General features: G+C 38.3%; 1 protein-coding gene across 1 annotated transcript in view; it reads left to right on the plus strand.

Moving 5' to 3' along the window:
• Positions 1-5,208: 5,208 nt before the first annotated feature.
• LOC107828487 (putative ABC1 protein At2g40090) overlaps positions 5,209-20,036 on the plus strand; it is a 30,859-nt gene continuing 16,031 nt past the window's right edge. The window contains exons 1-5 of the mRNA XM_016655807.2: positions 5,209-5,562; positions 19,204-19,358; positions 19,470-19,595; positions 19,757-19,852; positions 19,931-20,031. Coding sequence (XP_016511293.1) covers positions 5,379-5,562; positions 19,204-19,358; positions 19,470-19,595; positions 19,757-19,852; positions 19,931-20,031 — 662 coding nt within the window. The 5' untranslated portion in view covers positions 5,209-5,378. The remainder of the gene's footprint in view (positions 5,563-19,203; positions 19,359-19,469; positions 19,596-19,756; positions 19,853-19,930; positions 20,032-20,036) is intronic.

Consider the following 20,036-nt stretch of genomic DNA (forward strand, 5'->3'; position numbering starts at 1 on the left):
AATGTCTATATAAGTCCCTTTAATTTAATAGATATTTTATTCATTAAAATTCAAATAATATTGCTGAGAACAACATAACAAAATTTAAATAAAAAATATTTCTAGAGTAATAAAATATATATTTCTATTATATTACAAAAAGATAGCAGCAGATAAAAATATTAAACAACGTAATATGCTAATAAAAAATTTTATTAACAATATAATAATGCTAAATATTGGTTAATATAATGGGTAAGGTCTGCGTACACACTACCCTCCCTAGACTACACGATGTGGGATAATACTAGGTATGTTGTTGTTGTTGTTGTATATAAGTATATTTAATTTAATATAGATTTTATTATTGGGTATATTGTATTGACAAATAAGATGACAATTAAAATTTATAAAACAATACGATCTAATATGTTCAAATAACCCCGATCACAATTTAAATTAATTCATATTTTTTAATATCGGCCGCGCATCGCGCGGGTATGACTATTAGTTATCAATAAAAAACAAAAATACAAAAAAATATTCTACTCATTTAAATTGGAGTTTTTAAAATTATTTTACAATAAAAAAACAAAAATATCAAATAATAAAAAACTACCAAATCAAATTGGAGAATAATTTCTTCCTAATATAGTTGTAGTAGTGTGTATATGTGCGTGTGTGTGCGAGACTTATAAAAATCATTATAATTATGATGAGAAAAGTCGTACATATACACATAATTAAAATCATAATAAACAAATAGTTATAAAGGAAAAATACTAAAAAAAAGAATTTAATGATATCGTAAACATACATATACAAACTAAATTTCTCATGTAGGAAAATTTAGTTAATAAATAGAACTCATAATTGCATAATGAAAAATACAAATTATAAAGAAACTATTAGGATATTATACATAAGATAATATATGATACATAAAACACATTTTATTAGTTAGTAAAAATATTAGTACGTTTTTTATAAAAATAATAAAAGGCTTATCTCTTTATACTTTTGATGAATTCAAAATTATAATTTAGTAAAAAAAATTATATTATTTAAATTTTCAGCAAAATATAAAATGAAAAAACTAATCAAAATTATAGTAGAAAAGAATGTACGAAAAGAGGTGGATAAAGATAATTTTATATTATTTATATTTTAAAATAATTAATAAATAAAATATAAATATATAGCACTCAAGAAAATTATTGATAAATTTAGACAATTGAAGAATTTTAAGCAGTATAACATAAGTATAAGAATATATATTTCCAGAATAAGAAAATATATACGTATGTTCTACTAGAAGAGAAGTAGTATCAAAATATTAAGCCAATTGAAAAATTAATAAAAAATCACATTAGTAAATGTATGGTACTAAGTACTTACTAATTTAATAAAGAATAAACAAGAAATAAATAATTTATTTGTTTACTATAATACTTTGTATCCTTTGATTTTTTATAGATTTTATTATATTTATGTGCACTGTATTAAATAATAAAATAATAACTAATATTTATTAAAATAATATGATATATAAGATTAAAGTGACTCAAGATTGAACACGACTAAGTACGGCAAGGGTTAAAGTCTTGATTAATTTATTAGACAAACATCCTAAGAGAGTTCGAATAAATATCGTTGACAAGAATTCTGGGAGAAATGTAGAACATTATCAGCAGATAGTGTTTGACAATCTACCATAATATTGTACTTGTTGTAAGCACCAAGGGCATGATAAAAACTCATGCCGTAAGAGGACCGAGGATGGTAAGGAAACTGTTGCTCGAGAAGATGTAGTGGAAGGCTTGGGCAGTCTTGACAAATTAGCTGGTGATGCCAGGGATTACCTTATGCCAAGAGAGCTGTGCAACTGAGGGATCAAGAGGCAAAGGAAAATCTTGTAGAGCAGCAGGCTTTACACACAGAGGGTGGAATGTTAATTGATACTGGGAACAAGGATAAAATTATGAATCGTGTAGTAAACGATAATCAGGTAGCAGAAGCTTCCAAGATTGCCAAAGGTCCTATGAAGTCAGCAGTAGTGAGTAATGAAGTACAAAATTAATCTTCAGATAAGGTCAATGACAGGGGTGATGCAGGACTAAGTCGTGTAGTGGTTAGGAGTGATGCTGTGGGTGTTAGTGATTTAGCTGCACCACATGCTGCAGTTCCAGTTGTGCCTATAGAAGAGGTGTTGAAGTTGGACAAGGGACCTCCTAAACCCTTTAGAGATGTCCCTGCCTCTACTATATTTGCACGAATGTACCTAGCTACTGCTGGTGCATTGAAAGCTGCTGCGAATCGAGCTATAGGTAATGCACCTCATGTGAATGAAGCAATTAATAGAGCAGCAGGAGATCAGCATGTTGCAGGATCTGGTAATATGGATATGGGATCAATGCCTTCAGGTGTTAAAGATGGTGTTAAGGCTAATTCACAAAATATTGCTGAAGGTGAGCAATAAAAAAAATACAGGGCAAATCTCTGACAGAGCAGTAGCTGCCCAGAATTTAGGGAATAACAAAACTGGGAAAAAGAGTTTGTTAATGGAAAATAGTACTGGGAAGGTGTTTGAGGATAGTAAGAGAGGATATATGAACAAAAAGGAGGGAGTTTGGAAGGTCGTAACAGGTAGAAAATCCCCTTCAAAGAAGGAGGTTTCACCAAAAAATCAGACCCAAGATTTTCGACGAAATGACCTCGGTAATGGTTCCAGCTCAAATTCATTCGAAATTCTTGCTGCTGCTGGAGATTCAGAAACTGTTACAACATGAGTAAATGAAAGTGGGACGTGCAAACAAATTGTCCCAATAGCTAACAATGAACAAGAAGGCCCAGGCAGTGTTGATTTTGGAAAAAAAGTTGGGTGTTCGACATAAGGATTCAAAGAACAGGTTGGGGGTTGAACTAATTGGTATTCAAGCACACAGTTCCAATGCACCTACTTTACATTTCTCCAACCCTAATGTAGAACAAATAATTAAAGATGCACAGAATGAAATGATGTTGAAGTCTACTTTGGTTAAACAACACTTGGTTACCTTGAGTACTTCCGTATTTGATGTTCCCTCTCAATCAGTGGAATCCTTTGGGGAGTTTGAGGGTGAATCTGGACAGTTAATGTTATCAACTGGAAACAATAATGATGTTATACAAGCCAAGGTGAGGGAAATGACTATTAATTCCAAGTTGTGGCGTGACCAACGTGAGGAGGATGATGAAGAACATTGGGGAGATGGCTTTATTGGATACTCATCGGAAGAGGCAGACAAGGAAGAAGATCATTATAGTGCAGGTGAAGAGATTGACTCAACACCATTTTCAAAACCTGAAGGAGCAACAACTTCCAAAAGCAAACTGAACGTTTATGCTCCAGTTTTTCTGCCCAGAAATTCTCCAGCTGGAAGCTCAAAGCAAGCTGCAACAACACAAACAAAGCAGGTAGTTCCAGTTGCTAATGATCGAACAACAGTAGCAGTGATAACTGGACAGCAGCAAATAGTTGAAACCAACCCAATCCTTGATGTAGAGCAGAAGCAGCTTAATCCAAACCCCTCAGCTACAATTCCTATTGATGATCGAGGAGCAACAGTAACACTAAATACTGGACAGCAGCAACCTGTGACAACCTCCACAGCTTTTCAGTAGAAGAGAGACAGCTTTTGGATGCAATGCAATAGAATGATGCGAACGCTCGGAACACTGTAGCTGGAGTTGTTACTGAATCTGGGCAGCAACAACAACTCATTGCAAACACTGCAACTGGAGGTGTTACTGAATCTGGGCAGCAATATGTGGTGACAACCAAACCAGCTATTATGCAACAGAGGCAACAGGAATATTTGGCTAGCTTTGAATCTGGACAACAACTGCAGAATGCTAACACTCCACTCCAACAGCAGCAGCAAATAGGAAACACATCAAGAGCAACCGTCCTTTCATCAAATTCAAGACAACAACAGGACATTACTGTAAGAAATATGACTGGACAACAACAACTTGAAAGCACACCAAGTACTGCAATAATGAACTCAAATGCTGGACAGAAACAACAGGATTCCAGTACTCCTATGATTTATGAGGAAGATAGAAAACTGCTTGATGCATTGGCAGACTCTACACATCGAAACTCAGTAAGTTCAATGCAAATTGTTAGTACAGGAAATGTGAGTAAAAACAGGAATAAAATGCAAGTCATAAAGCAACATCACAACACGACAACTTTGGCAAATACACAACAAGGAAATGATTTGATGACACGGGACCTCGTCGACAACTATCCGCATCCTGTGAATGTGGATAGAGATATGTATGAGGAAGGAGAAGAAGATGCTGTTTTGAAATAATGCCGTGCACATGCAGCAAAACAAGGTGATTTATCTCCTATGCATAGCGGCAAAATAATGAAAGCACATACAAGGAAAAATAGTTGGGACGACAAGGTCAGTATTTTTTTAAATGTTAGGCGACCTCCAATGAGAGTTGCCAAACAAAAGAAGGTTGCCCCAACTACCTCAACGAGGTCAAACCGTTCAAAAAAGAAGTCATGAATTTTGAAGACATTTTGAAGAGTTGGGACAGTGATGACAAAGAATTACAAATTGAAGAATTTACAAGTTTGGGCAAGAAGGGACAACAATTTAACTCCTTCTTCATTTTATTCTACCATTATGTTAGTATACTCATTTGTAATATCATCACAGAGTATGTTATAAACTCTGTGATGATCATTGAATATTTGGTACTCTCCAGTTCTTATTTTTTACATGCATGCTAGTAGGTGAGGCTATTTTACGCCTCAATAGGATTAGTAAGATAAGGTTTAACCCGGTTTGTGTTACCTTGATCCTATGCCTTTGGAAATTATCCACACGGCTATGAGATTATATGCCCTCGTGAGACTTTGCAGGCAGCTGCACCATGAATCCTCTACATGAGGCTGCCATAGGCATTGTGAGGCGCAGAGGAGTGATTATATAGCCAAGACATATGGGTAACAATACCGGTGCTATTGTCCCCCTTATTTATACTTTTCCTAATTGTTGTATTTTTCTGTTCTTTTATTAATAAAAAACTTAGCCCTAGACGCTTGCCTAGCGGGTTGCCAAAAAAAAAAAAAAATTAGTTAAAAAAATAAGATCAAAACAGAGACACGTCACACGTAGGTTGGAGAAAAGGGCAGAAAAGAAAAGAAAGGAAAAAAGGAAGAAAAATATAGACGGGGAAGTTAGGCAGTTGGAGCGGGCATTAAAGCGTCGTAAAGACCAAAAAGCGCAAAAATAGCGGGGGCTAATGTTAGAAATAGAATATAGGAGAAGGTAACAGCAACATTTAGCATCTTTTTCTGTTTACATTCTCCGTCGACAGGGGCCCCACAAAAAAAAATGGCTGGTAGGTCTCTCTGGCGCGCCACAAACAAGCTGCTAGTGGCCAGCACCGCCCTAGGTGGCGGAGCCGCCGCCGCCACAATTGCCAGCTCTGACGACCCAGCCATGGCCCTCAAGCTTTGCACAATTGTCCCTCTCCGCCTCTATCGCGATGCCGTCACCGCTGCCACCATTGCTTTCGGTACGCTTCTCATTCAATCCTCACAATTTCTCCTCTTTTTTTTCGTTTTCCGTCCTATGAAGCTTGTAGCCTTGGCTAGAAACATATAGCTTTATTTATATTATGAAAATTTCTCCTTGTACAATTAATGCTGGATCGTATGTGAGTTTCTGAAAATTTGAAGCCCTGTATGGACACGCAAGCTGATGGGTTGCGCTTCATCCTAAAGTTTAAGAACGTGTAACTCTTAATTTTTATTATTATCATGATGTTGGTGTGATCTTAGCGGCAAAATATGATTAAATTCGAGCTATTTTGTTTTTGTGGGTCCATAGTGCTTTGTCCCCCGCTAGTCGCTACTTTGGCCTAGTCATGAACAGAATTAAGAGTTTATTGGAAGCGTGTTTTTTGCAGAATTTGCTACTTCCGAGCCATTTGCTAATAGATAAAAGACAACTGGGGTGCACATTAGTTTCATAGCCTGTTGAATTTCTGTGGCTTTAATAACTTGCGAAGGACTGACTACAAAGAAAAAGACTTGCGAAGGACTGTCATTTCTTCACTTGCTCCCATTTATATATTTAAGGTTGTAAGAAGGACTCTGCAGTCTGTTCCATATGGCATGCGTTTCATTTGATTAAATGGTGTTTCTCTTATATGTGGATTCAACCCTTTCAGAATATACATGGAACCAGGATGTTAGGTCAATTAAATCAAGATTACAAAATTTGCTGCCATAAGAGGAATCAGGAGTATATGAAAGCACGAGATTGCACTTTTGAGGTTCCGTTTCATGCTAAAGTTTATCCAAGGTGCCCAGCTAAAGTTTCCAGGAATATTTGGAAATGGATCACATCTCTATATGGAGTGCACATTTCACTCATGATATAAGTTGGATTTGGATCAAATGAGATGATTCATGGCGCCCTATTGTGGGTAGAAGATCATTGAGTCAATTAATGTTTCTTTTTGTCGGTCAATAGTGTTACACTTATGGGGAGCAGGTGAAGTAAGTCATCTTTTAAGGAAACCTTGTGGAATAAGATGCATTTGGAGTTCCAGTTAATTTGGACATTAAATGATAATGATAACGCATACAATATGATAAAATAGGTAGGAATGAGAACAATAACATCAGAAGTGGTGGTAGTTGTGGCAAGAAGAACAATCAAATACATGCAATTTTATTATTTGCTAGTATTTTTTTTTTTAATGGTGGTGTTCAAGCTTGTGTTTCCATTGATTGATCCATTGAGTAGACTATTTGTTACGCCCCGAACTCGGGAGCGCGACCGGCGCTCAACCGAGTGAACCTGGCTGACCAAGCCTGTTAATTACTTTCTACCCAAGGTCACTCATGATTAAAGCGAATGCATTTTTCATCTATTAAACAATAGGGAGGTCATATAGACAATACCAATTCATTACCATTAGTTACTCTGTTTAACAAGTCTCAAAATACACGCATTTTCATGATTTGAAGTGGAACAAGTGATCAAAACATAACATAACTTGTTTGACTTTCCCAACACCAACATACAACCCACATTATGTCTACGGATCTAATAGATACAAAGGAGTACTATGATAGTGCCGGCAACAAGGCCCCAGCTATACCTCAAACACAATACACAAGGAACAAAAGATACATGATCCCGAAAAGAAGTGGGGCTCACCAAGTCAGTTGGGAAAAGGGTGTACTATTATCACCGATCAATGCCGCCTGCTGTGGAACCACCTGCATCCATAAAGATGCAACCCCCCGGCAAAAGGGACGTTAGTACCGTCGAATAGCACTAGTATGTATAGCTAAATACCCTCTTAATAGAATGAATAATAATACAAGGAGGAACAATCATAAGATCAATGGAAGCCTCAAACAATACCAAAACATCAAGTTAAGAACCACATAAGTTTCAAGTTGTTAGTTTGGTAGTTAAATAGTAGTAAATAACTCTAATCTCATATGTATTAGGAGTAGGACATGTATTATTTATATATGACTCATTGTATCATTGTCAATACATATGAATAATATTTTCTCCCGTGCTTTCTCACATGGTACACCAATGGTTTTGGGCTCCATGCTTAGCTGTAAGTGTTTGGTTTTCCTGAGAGTATCTCCATAACCACTTCATTAGTAGACTTTTGTTATGTGCAGCCAGATTTTTAATGCCTAGTCCACCTTGTATCTTAGGCATTGTGCATTTAGACCATTTTACAAGGTGGAATGTGTGTTCCTTATTGTTCCCTTCCCACAAAAAGTTCCTCCTGATTTTGTTGAGCTGTCTCAATACCTTGCTAGGCATGGGGAATAATGACATAGTGTATGTTGGAATGCTGTCTAGAGTGTTGTTAATCAAACTAAGTCTACGACCCATTGAGAGGTACTGCATCTGCCCGGAGGCTAGCCTTTTCTCAAACTTTTCAATCACACTGCCCCAACTGCAAGTAGCTCTAAACTTAGCACCCAATGGAAGTACCAGATATGTTGTTGGGAAGGAGCCAGTGTTGCAGCACAAAATTTCTGCTAACTTTGCCACATTGGGAACGTCATTGACAGGGTATATAACACTTTTGAGCATGTTGATATGAAGTCCAGATAAAGCTTCAAAGATTAGTAGGGTAATATTAAGGTAAAGCACTTGTCTTGATTCAGCCCCACAAAAAATTAAGGTATCATCAGCATACAAAAGGTGCGAGACATTGACTGAGTTTGCTGCTATGTTGCCAACATCAAAATCATTGATCCATTGTAGTTCCTTGGCTTTATCTAACATTTTGCTAAGACCTTCCATGGTTAGAATAAAGAGAAAGGGTGATAATGGATCACCTTGCCTTAGGCCTTTCTGAGGGGAGAAGAAGCCCACTGGACTCCTATTAACCAGCACCGAGTATTTAACTGTTGTGATGCTGAATTTGATCCATCTAATCCACCTGTCTCCAAATCCCATCTTCTTTAGCATAGCAATGAGGTATGACCAATTGAGTTGATCAAATGCCTTCTCTATATCTAGTTTGCATAGGATGCCTGGTTCCCCACTTTTCATCCTCCAATCTAGGACTTCATTTGCAATTAGGGCTGCATCAGTAATTTGTCTATTTTTTATGAAAGCATTCTGATGGTTAGAAACCAGCTTCCCCATGACTCTTTTTAGCCTCTCTGCCAAAACTTTGGCTGCAATCTTGTATACACTGCCAATTAAACTAATCGGTCTAAAATCCTTTAGTTCAATTGCTCCCTTTTTCTTTGGGATTAGAGCTATGAAAGAAGCATTTGTGCACCTTACCATGTAGCAGTGTTGATGGAAGTGATCAAGTGCATTCATTACATCAGTTTTAATGAACTCCCAAGCCTTCTGGAAGAATGCCATAGTGTAGCCGTCAGGACCAGGGGCTTTGTCTGGAGCACATGACTTAATTACTGCCAGGACCTCTTCCTCTTGAAATGCCAACTCAAGATCTGTTTTCTCCTCTTCTGAAATGCTTGCTAAACCTTCAAATTCAGCAAAAGGTCTCCAGCTCTCCTGTTCAGTGTATAGTTTCTCATAGAATTCCAGAATTTCCCTTTTGATAGTCTTTGTCTTCAATAATCTCTGGACCTACTTTGAGTTTTTCAATACAATTGTTCCTCCTATGAGAGTTAGCCATCTTTTGAAAAATATTTTGTGTTCCTGTCCCCCTCCTTCAACCACAAACACTTGGATTTTTGCCTCCATGAGATCTCCTCGGCCTTTATCAGTTGCTGATATTCCTGTTGTAGAGCTAACATCTGTGATTTCTCTGCTGTGGAAAGTGGTCTACGTTCAGCAATTTGTTCAAGAGCAAAATGCTCGTCTAAGATTTTGTTCTTTCTCGCCTCTAGCTTGCCAAAAACCTCCTTGTTCCAGTGTGTGATGTCCTTTTTGAGATTCTTTAGCTTCTGAACAAGTATGAAATCTGGACTACCACTAATTATATAACTTTGCCACCAAGCCTTCACTTTGTCAAGAAACCCCTCAGCCTGAAGCCACATGTTTTCAAACTTGAAGTACGAGGGTGTTGCCTCCAGTCACCACTCTCGAGCAGAATAGGTCTATGATCAGAAATAACCTTTGGTAAGGCCACCTGCTTAACAATTTTGAAGCTGTCATTCCATTCTGTTGAAATCAAAAATCTGTTTATCCTTGATGCTTGTATGTGATTCTCTTCCCTGGACCAAGTATACTGAGCACCATGTAATGGCAAGTCAATGATACATAAGTCTTGGATCAATTCTGAGAAGTCTTTCATTGCTTTTGTTCTTCTTACACAATTGAGCCTCTCACTTTCAAACCTGCATACATTGAAATCACCCCCAATACCTAATGACTATCCCAGATTCCCCTTATTCCAGCAATTTCATGCCATAATTCTTCTCTCTTAGGACTGGTATGAGGGCCATATATGCCAGTGAAGCACCATCTGAAGTCCTCCTGAAGGGACTCCATCATACATGAGATGGAGAATGTACTAGAGGTGTGCATTCGATTTTGACCCTTATCGATAATTACTTATCGATTATCGATTTGTACATATGCTTATCATTATCGTTTCAATAAGGTTTTGATTTTTTCGATTTCGATTTATCGATTTTGGGGGCTTATCGATTCGGTTATCGATTACATCAATAAGAAAATTTGCGGGATTCCACGGAAAGTATTCGCTATAAACACGCCTAACTAATATGGACAAAAAGAAGCTAAAATAAGACGAACACCGTTTATAACATAAAAATTGTGTCAACAAGCACATGTAACAAAACTAAAGTAAGAGATCAAATGTATGCCACCAATACTCCAACGGTATAAAAAAACAAAACAAAACAAAATACATCATCAAGGCTAATTCTGTTTTCCATTAATTTGAACTTCGTTCCCTTGAACTTTAAATATGATCATTCCTTAAATGTGGTAGAGGAAATAATAGGGTTAGGGACTTAGGGTAAAGGAAAGGGTATTATAGAATAAGAGTAATTTTTTTTTGTCTTTTTAGTATATCTTATCGGTTTATCGATAAACCGATAATCGAAGAGGACAAAATCGAAATCGATAACTCTATAAGGAAAATTTCGAAATCGAAATCGAAATCGATAAATCGATAAACCGATAACAAATAATCGATTCGATTTATCGATAAACCGATTTCGAATGCACACCCCTAGAATGTACCCACCTGGATATCCATACATTGCCACTGCCTTTTGTCCCACAACACTATAATTCCCCCCTTTGTGCCACAAGACTTTAGTTAAGCCCAACCAATCCACCTGTTTCCCCATATCTGATGCAAGGGATTAGCTGACCATTCTTCTATTTTGGCTTCTTGTAAACATACTAAGTCGGCCTTCCATATGTGTAAAAGAGATTTGAGTGTACTCCTTTTATTGTTGTCATTCAGACCCCCGATATTCCAACTCAAAATTTTTACTTTTATCCTGAGAAGGATTTGTAGTACCTGCCCCTACTTCCATTTGCCTGTTTTCCTTTCCCGTCATAATTGATCCCACATATTAATCTTTTTCGTTCCACCTCCCCTTTGCTTTTGAAATCTTTTCCTGACTTATGGCATGGCTTCTGCTGCTCCATTCGCAAAATTATGTCAAGCAATTCATGCTCAAACCCAGTAACATTAACCCCAAAAACCTTGCATGCTTTGACCATAGTGAACTTTGACCACTTGGACTGCTCAATTAGAGTTGGGGTATGTACCAACTACTTTGAAGAATTCTCATTGTACCAAGGAAGAGGGAGAGCCTCACTCAGAGCAAGTAGAGAATTCGGTATCTGAGCTACTGACCTGAGAAGGTTCCATCCTTAGAATTGGTTGGCAAGGAAGATAGAGAGGAAATTTGACTGATTCTGCTTCATCGTCGGCCTCAGAAGAGCTGTATTGAACTGTTTGCGATGTTGAGGGGAAGGAAGAACGAGAGACGATGGTCTGAGTCTCAGGCCCCACTATTTCAACGTTAGCTTCCTCTGATAGAGCACTAAATCTATTGGATCTTGGGTTGGGTAATGTTCTAGTGACCTTCCAGATTTTTTTCCCTTGTTTTTGCTTTTTCTTATTGGACTGGGCCTTACCCTTTGGGCCTTTTTTATGATAAGTGTTATCCAATTTCTGAACTTCCCAAGTCTTGTTCTTTTCAGGCCACAAACGTATTCCTTTAGTGACTGAATTTGAAGGTCCAACACGTGTTGTAGAATTTGAATTTGAGGGCACCACGTGACCACCCACGTGGGTACACACTAATGGAATTCCACTGTTCGAGGGAGGCATCATCTTTTTCAGAGGACCACCGGAGTTGACATTTCTGATCGGTCTAGGTTTAGTGGAAAAGTCCTCCATGATGGAAATTTCAAAGCACCAGTCATCCACCGTCAAGTCTATTGTCGCTGGCAGGGCAGAGATCGAGTCGTTGATGCAAATCCGAGCCCAATAAAGATGAGATTTGTTTTTGTTGTCATCATCAATACCAATATAGCCACCACATGAGTTCCCAATAGTTCTGAAAGTAACAATCGACCAAGCATGAAGTGGTATCCCAAATGCTTTAACCCATCTGTTCTCTGAATTTCGGGCAGCTATTTTCGATCCTGATACCAGAGTCCACCAATCGAGTGACAGTTTTCTACCATTCCAAAACCATTCACCATTTTTTATCCGAACTGCTTCTTGCCTTGAGGGGAAGTCGAATAAAAACTGATTATGGTTGATGGGTGTGATTTTGAGGCCAGTACTGATTTTCCACCGGGTAACAAACCATTTCTGTATCACCTCTGTGCTTGGGCTGTTGTTGAAAGAGTCATTAAAGCACCCAATCAGGCACTTAGAGAGAAACTCCGAGCTTTCATGAACTGCATTTTCACCTTCCTCCGGCCATTGACGGATTCTTGCAGCAGTGATGTATGATTTGAGTTGTGGATTAGCAAGCTGGAATTTTGGGTAAAACGGCTTCCCTAGGAAACGTTGTATTTTTCCGGTGATATCTCCCCAGCCCCTGTTGTAATCATTTTCTGGGATTATCACTGCAGATCTTTTGGCCCCCAACCAGCTTTCTATTCGTACATAACGTCCATAGCTGTTGAAGTTTTGAAAAACTCTGTATGAATATACTTGTATTTTTCTCCCCCACCTTCTTCATCGATCTCCCTTTCCCTGTGAAGCTTCCAAGAGTGCTTCACACACCCAACGCAAATTTTCCTCATCTATTTTGATACGACTAGTAAATCTGGCGCTGCGTTCGATCAATAGGAACCATTTATCAAGATCTTCACTAATAGTTATCAACCCAAAGGATTTATCTCCGGAAATAAAGAAAGTTTTCTCTCCCATGGCTATCAAGATGTGTGGGAGTCATCGGAGAATGTTGCCGGGGAGAGAAAGGAGAGAGAGAGGGTTTTGAGTTGTTGCACTTTTCCCAAGAGAGCATTTTTTGTCTTTTAGTTGCATTGAATTTCTTTTTTTTTTTGTTTTTTGTTTTTTTAGCTCTATTTTTTATTAGCCGAATCCCCGCATCCGTATCCATATCCAGATCCACTCCTGAATCTTAAAATTTAGATTTTGCCGAATCCGATACTCGGATCCGTCCTCGTATCGGATACCCGCACCCGAGTCTGAGCAACTTAGCTTGTAACGCATGTCTCCTTTGTGATTCCGAATATTACATACAACTCTGCTATCATGTGACCATAAGGTCACGGGTTAGAGCCGTGGAAATAGTCTCTTGCAAAAATGCAGGATAAGGTTGCGTACAATAGACCCTTGTGGTCCGGTCCTTTCTGCGCGGGAGCTTAGTGCACCAGACTGCCTTTTTTTTTTTTAAAGTTATACTGTGATAAAAAACGGATAAGTTTTCCACCAAAAACGGATTTAGTTTTCCACAAGGGTCTATTGTACCAAGTGAGGTGCATAAAAGATGATGACGGCAAAGTTTTGATGGGAGATGACCAGATTAAGAGGAGGTGGCAGACCTACTTTCATAAACTTCTAAGTGAAGAAGGGGATCAGGATATTATACTTGGGGAATCGAGGAATGCCGACAGTCACCATGAAGTAAGTAATTGTAGGGACATTGAGATCGATGAAGTCATGGAGGCAATGCGTAAGATGAGAAGGGGCAGAGCTACCGGGACAGACGAAATTCCGGTTGAACTGTGGAGGTGTGTGGGTAGAGTAGGCTTGGAATGGCTTACTGCATTGTTTAGTGTTATATTCAAGACTAATAGAATGCCTGAAGAGTGGAGGTGGAGTACAATGGTCCCGTTGTATAAGAACAAAGGTGATGTCCAGAGCTGTAACAACTATAGGGGCATCAAATTACTAAGTCATACCATGAAAGTTTGGGAGAGAGTGGTAGAAATGAGAGTGCGAAGGACGGTGTCTATTTCAGACAACCAGTTCGGGTTCATGCCGAGACGATCTACCACAGAAGCTATCCACCTTATTAGGAGGATGGTGGAACAGTACAGAGATAAGAAGAAGGATCTCCACATGGTGTTTATTGATCTGGAGAAAGCGTACGATAAGGTTCCTAGGAAGGTCTTATGGAGCTGCTTAGAGGATAAAGGGGTCCCGAGTAACTATATTAGGGTGATTAAAGACATGTATGATGGAGCTAAGACTCGGGTTAGGACAGTAGGAGGCGACTCTGAACACTTTCCAGTTATTACGGGGTTGCACCAAGGGTCTGCGCTCAGCCCATTCCTATTTGCCCTGGTGATGGATGCACTGACTCATCATATTCAAGGGGAGGTTCCATGGTGCATGCTATTTGCTGATGACATTATTCTAATTGACGAGACAAGAGGCGGCGTCAACGAGAGGCTAGAGATTTGGAGACATGCTCTTGAGTCTAAAGGTTTCAAGTTGAGTAGGACGAAGACGGAATACCTCGAGTGCAAATTTGGAGTTGAGCTGACGGAAGCGGGAGTTGAAGTGAGGCTTGACTCTCAAGTCATTCCCAAGAAAGGTAGTTTCAAGTACCTTGGATCTGTTATTCAAGGGATCGGGGAGATTGACGAGGATGTCACACACCGTATAGGGGTGGGGTGGATGAAGTGGAGGTTAGCGTCGGGAGTCTTGTGTGACAAGAAAGTGCCACCGTTACTAAAAGGTAAGTTTTATAGAGCAGTGGTTAGGCCTGCCATGTTGTATGGAACTGAATGTTGGCCAGTAAAGAACTCACACACCCAGAAGATGAAAGTAGCAGAGATGAGGATGTTGAGGTGGATGTGCGGGCTTACAAGGATGGATAAGATTAGGAATGCAGATATTCGAGAGAAGGTGGGTGTGGCCCCCATAGAGGACAAGATGCGGGAAGTAAGACTCAGATGGTTCGGGCACATTCAGAGGAGGAGCACTGATGCACCGGTGAGGAGGTGTGAGCGACTGGCTGTAGTGGGCACGCGGAGAGGTAGAGGGAGACCTAAGAAGTATTGGGGAGAGGTGATCAGACAGGACATGGCGCGACTTAGGATTACTGAGGACATGACCCTTGATAGGGAATTATGGAGGTCGAGCATTAAGGTTGTAGGTTAGGGGAGAGTGTGAATATTTCTACAGCACAATAGAGGGAGACTATCTAGTTAGGAGTTAGACTAGGAATGTCATTGGTCGTCTATTGATGCAGGGCTGTACCTTCTAGTTGTACTATACCAGCCATCTATTTCGTATTTCGTATTTCGTATCCTGTATTTCATATCTCTTATATATTGTTGTTATTTTTATTACGCATTTTTATGGTACTAATATATCATCTCCTATTGCTTTTTTGAGCCGAGGGTCTCCTGGAAACAGCCTCTCTACCCTTCGGGGTAGGGGTAAGGTCTGCGTACATATTACCCTCCCCAGACCCCACTTGTGGGATTATACTGGGTCGTTGTTGTTGTTGTTGTTGTTGTTGTCTATTTCATGTATCAAGATTACTTTATTAGGCTGATATCATATCATTCTATGCATATATTTAGTCCTCTTATGCCACTAAACTTTTCTATTACTCCCCCTGATTCACTTTGCTTGGTTATGGTTCGGAGTGCGAGGGTCAAAGTACTTTATTTTCGATGTGAATTAAATTATTCAAGTTTTTAAAAATAAAATTACACATTTTAAAACTAAAGAAAAAGTACCATAAGTCGGAGTGGTTAATAATCCAAAATGTTAGAAAAATACTTAAGAAAAGCATAGTCTAAGAAGAATCTCTTTGACTCTCCAAATAGTATATGTGTCAAACAAAGCGGAACAAAGAGAGTATATTCTTAAATAATAGCAATGAGAAAAATAGATTAAAAAAAAAAAAGAAAAGTAGAAAGAAATACAAAATAATTTCATTCAAAAGAGAAAAGTGCAGAAGAAATAAGAAATAAACCTATTGCTTTTCTCTTTCTTGTCTATTTTATTTTGCAAATTTTAATAGTTTTGTTATTTATTTATCTTTTTAGTAATGCAAAATCATCCGAAGAAGTTGAATGGAGAATGGTTGGGTTAAATTCATGATCCAATAAAATATGATAATGTAGTTTTGCACGCCAAAGAATAATATTTAAGTATAAGGAACAAATTTGTCCATTTATATGTCAAATTGTAGTTTGGGTACACAAAATCTGAAAGAAGAATTGTTTTTTTTATGAGTAAAAAGTTTCATTGATTGGCGTCAAGAAGATGCAAAGTAGTAGAAAAGAGGTTACAAAAGATATTAAGTTAGCTCCAAAACATAATTGGCTATTGTAAGGCCAGGGAGCTAATAAAGTGCCTCTCGGGGAATCTACAGGAGATGTTATGCCAGCAAAAAAGTTACAAGAGACATCTAGCCTAATAGAGTGATTAGGATTTAATAAACACATAAGAACATTTTCTGTTCCTTTCTGTCCATAGACACCAACAAATACTAGCAGGGATCATTTTTCAAATGTTCTTGATGGCTTTACCAACTTTCCAACAGCTCCAATGTTCAAAGGCTATAATGCTTGTGGCATGACCCTACTAACTCCAAAAATAAATAGAAACATGTTCCACAAATCAGCTGCAACTGCACAATGCAGAAACATGTGATTGTTGGTTTCTATACTCTAAAGACACATATAAAATCTATTCACAACCTGTGCTTCTTTTACTGAGATTATTTTGTTGTCCATATTAACTTCCGTGGCCAGCAGTCCATTTTATTTTGTGCACAAAAAGATGCATATCCAGCTTTGACCGAGTATCTCCCATCTTTGGAGTTGCCCCATTTTACTTGTCCATTGCCTGAGGATTGATAACACAGCTTTCCAGTTTAGAGAGAAGGTTAAGTAGTTCTTCAAACGCCCAAAGTTGTTTATTTCTCCTGAAAAGTACGTTCCGGGTGCTACCTTCTCTATCTTGGGGAATAGAGGAATCAGGATCACAAGAAAATCGGAACAGGTTAGGATGATCATCCTTTAGCTTACAGCTACCGATCCATTTCCAAGTTCAAAGTGAGAAATTTTGGAAGAAATCTCCCCAAAGTCTGCATATTCCCTTCCAAAGGCCAACTCCATATGGGGCTCTCCATAACTTGGTACACCAGTGATTCTAAATAGCATCTTTAGTGTTGACTACCTCTTTCCATAGGACTTGATCCCTTGCGTATACCTCCACAGCAATTTCATTAATAGTGCTTTGTCATACATTGCCAAATTTTTAGTGCCCAAGGCCCCATAAATTTTTGGCCTTGCTTAGACCAATTCCCTAGATGAAATTTATGCTCCTTGCTGTTACCTTCCCACAGTAAGGATCTTCTGAACCTATCAATCTGCTTCAGGACCTTGTTTGGAATGGGAAATAGAGTTGTATGTTGAAATGCTGTCCAGGACACTATTTATCAGTGTAAGCACCCCCCCCCCCCCCACACACACACCCAAAAAAAAAACCCCAACCCCCAAACCGGAGAGAGATATTGCATTTGCCAAGTAACTATCTTTTTTCAAATTTCTCAATCACACCATTCCAGATAGCAGCAGCTCAGTAGTTAGCACCTAATTGGCCAGATAAGTCGTTGGGAAGGAGTCAATAAAGCAGCAAAAGTTTTTCAGCCAACTCCTACGTAACATTTGAAACATGGAATAGGCCTGCGCGTGAGGGGGCGTGTTGAAGACATAATTAATAGATAGATGTGTGCTCTCTCTAATAGCTTAACCTTTTTGATGAGATGGTTATACACTTCAAGTTCCCATCCCACAACCGACGTGGAACAAACTCAATAAAAAGTAATACCTTCTCCTTTCTGCCTTGTTTCTAACAGATTGAAAAAGTTGACAAGGAGGGGAACCAAACTCCTCTTTGTCTTTATTTACTCTTTTGCTTCACTTAATCACCTCCTTGTATTTTCTTACAAACAAGAGGGGTCTACTGCTTCACTTTACTTTTAATTTTTGCAACCCCTCCTCTTCTCTTAACCGAACACAGAAAAAGTCCATATTAGCTAAGCAGAGAATGAAGGTATTCCTAGCTGACATATTGTTTGAAATTTACGTGATCCTTTTTCACATACCCAAGTCTGAGCTCAAAGCGCTCTACAGATAGAGGAAAAACATAATGTGAACACTTTCGGTCTCATACTCATGCTATTTTCTATATGCTTTTCGGCAGAAATTTTTAACCAAAGAATTAGTTCATCTCATCTTATTGTTGTACTTGCTTTTTTGAAAAATCTCATGACTAAGTTTTCGTATGCTTGATTGGTAGGGAACTCATTTTTGTGTTTCCGGTATGTAGGCTTTAAGTCTATTCTGTCAAACATGGTGAATAAACCCTTAGTTACAGCAGGGAGGGAATAGTGGGAACAAAGGGTAAGGTCTATAGATGATGGCTTTTGTGTAAGTAATACATAAAAATTATTTGGGTGTATTTTAGATGATCAAAATGGTTGCTTGTATTGAGTTATACATCCTTGGAGTAAATTGTCCGTTTCATATTTAACAGCTTAACATGCATGATTTAGTAGGTTCATGAAGCGTTATTGAAGGCTTGATTGTCATGTATGTTGTACCTTCATATGCTTTCCTTGCATATAAGTTAAGGGTTGGTTTTAGACATTTGAGCAAATTAATGACAGAGCATTTTTGGTGCTCATGAGGGATGAAAATACTAAAATGCATCTTGAAGAAACTTGACTGGGATTGTGGCTTTTATTAACCATCATCTTACTTCGATCATTATTATGTAGCGCTCTTAGTTGAAAGTTCAGTGTTTCATTCGGAATGTCAAGTAATGAAGCTATGAGTTAGCAGTGCACATGCAGACTCATTCTGTATTTTAGCTGTTTTCTGTTAAGACCTACCTGACAGTTAGACAGTTTGGATATACATGCTATGAGCTTTGTTGGAGAATTTCGTTGCCTTTTCCTTTAACCTCGTTAACTTGCTATCATAAAGCTACAGGGGGGATGAATTTTTTTGCATTCTTTTTTGGCTTTGTGGGGTGATTATCTTTCAATATAAGCTATTGTAAGATTTTCAGGTCGCTGATGAGATCTTATGAAATAAACACGTGTACACATAATCATTGCTACCCCTTCATGTGATATTAGGATAAGCTTGATAGTTAAAAAGGTCTGCTTTAGGCATTTTTTAAGGGGAATTACTTTTCGATATACTAAGATATGATCCAATTGTGACTTTTTGTTAGATTATGAATATTCACTCTGGGGACTGCCAGAAGGTAGCGCAGAGAGAGCAAAAGTCAAACATGAAGTTCACATGAGGGGTGCACTCAGGCTCGAAGAACTTTGTTTCAGAAATGGTGGAATTTACATTAAGCTTGGTCAACATTTAGGACAGCTGGTATGCTACTTCTCTCCTTAGGTTATTGTATAGATAACTGTATCATATTTATATTTATTCTGAGGCACTAGAGGCCTTGGGCTTATCCAACTTGACCTTTGGTTTTCTCAGGAATACTTAGTACCAGAAGAGTACGTTCGTATAATGAGGGAATCCATGTTAAATAGATGTCCTCATTCATCTTTTGATCAAGTGCGTGAAGTTGTCAAAAAAGAGCTTGGAGGTGCACCTGACGAAGTATGTTTTAACTGTTAATTTATCAAATTCTCCTCAAAACGGATGTTATGGTTTAATCTGCCAGCACAGTGAATCTGATATTTGGTGAACAAATGGCTTATAAATTCTTGGACTTCGTTGCTTTATTGTGCACTCAACTAAGTTAAAACTTTTGCCTACAGATCTTTGATGAATTTGATCCGGTTCCAATAGCAAGTGCTTCTCTTGCTCAAGTTCATGTTGCTCGAACGCATGAAGGGCAAAAAGTTGCTGTCAAGGTCCTAAATGTTAATGTTGTTATAAATTGGAGTGGAGAATTTTCAAAACTTTTAGGGATCTCATTTCGCTAATTTCAGGTTCAGCACACACACATGACAGATACTGCTGCTGCAGATTATGCAACTGTGGAGTTGATAGTAAACACATTGCATCGATATTTTCCTTCCTTTGATTACAGGTTAT

The sequence above is a fragment of the Nicotiana tabacum genome, chromosome 6 (genome assembly GCF_000715075.1).
Source record: "Nicotiana tabacum cultivar K326 chromosome 6, ASM71507v2, whole genome shotgun sequence".
In the NCBI taxonomy this organism is placed as follows: Eukaryota; Viridiplantae; Streptophyta; class Magnoliopsida; order Solanales; family Solanaceae; genus Nicotiana; species Nicotiana tabacum.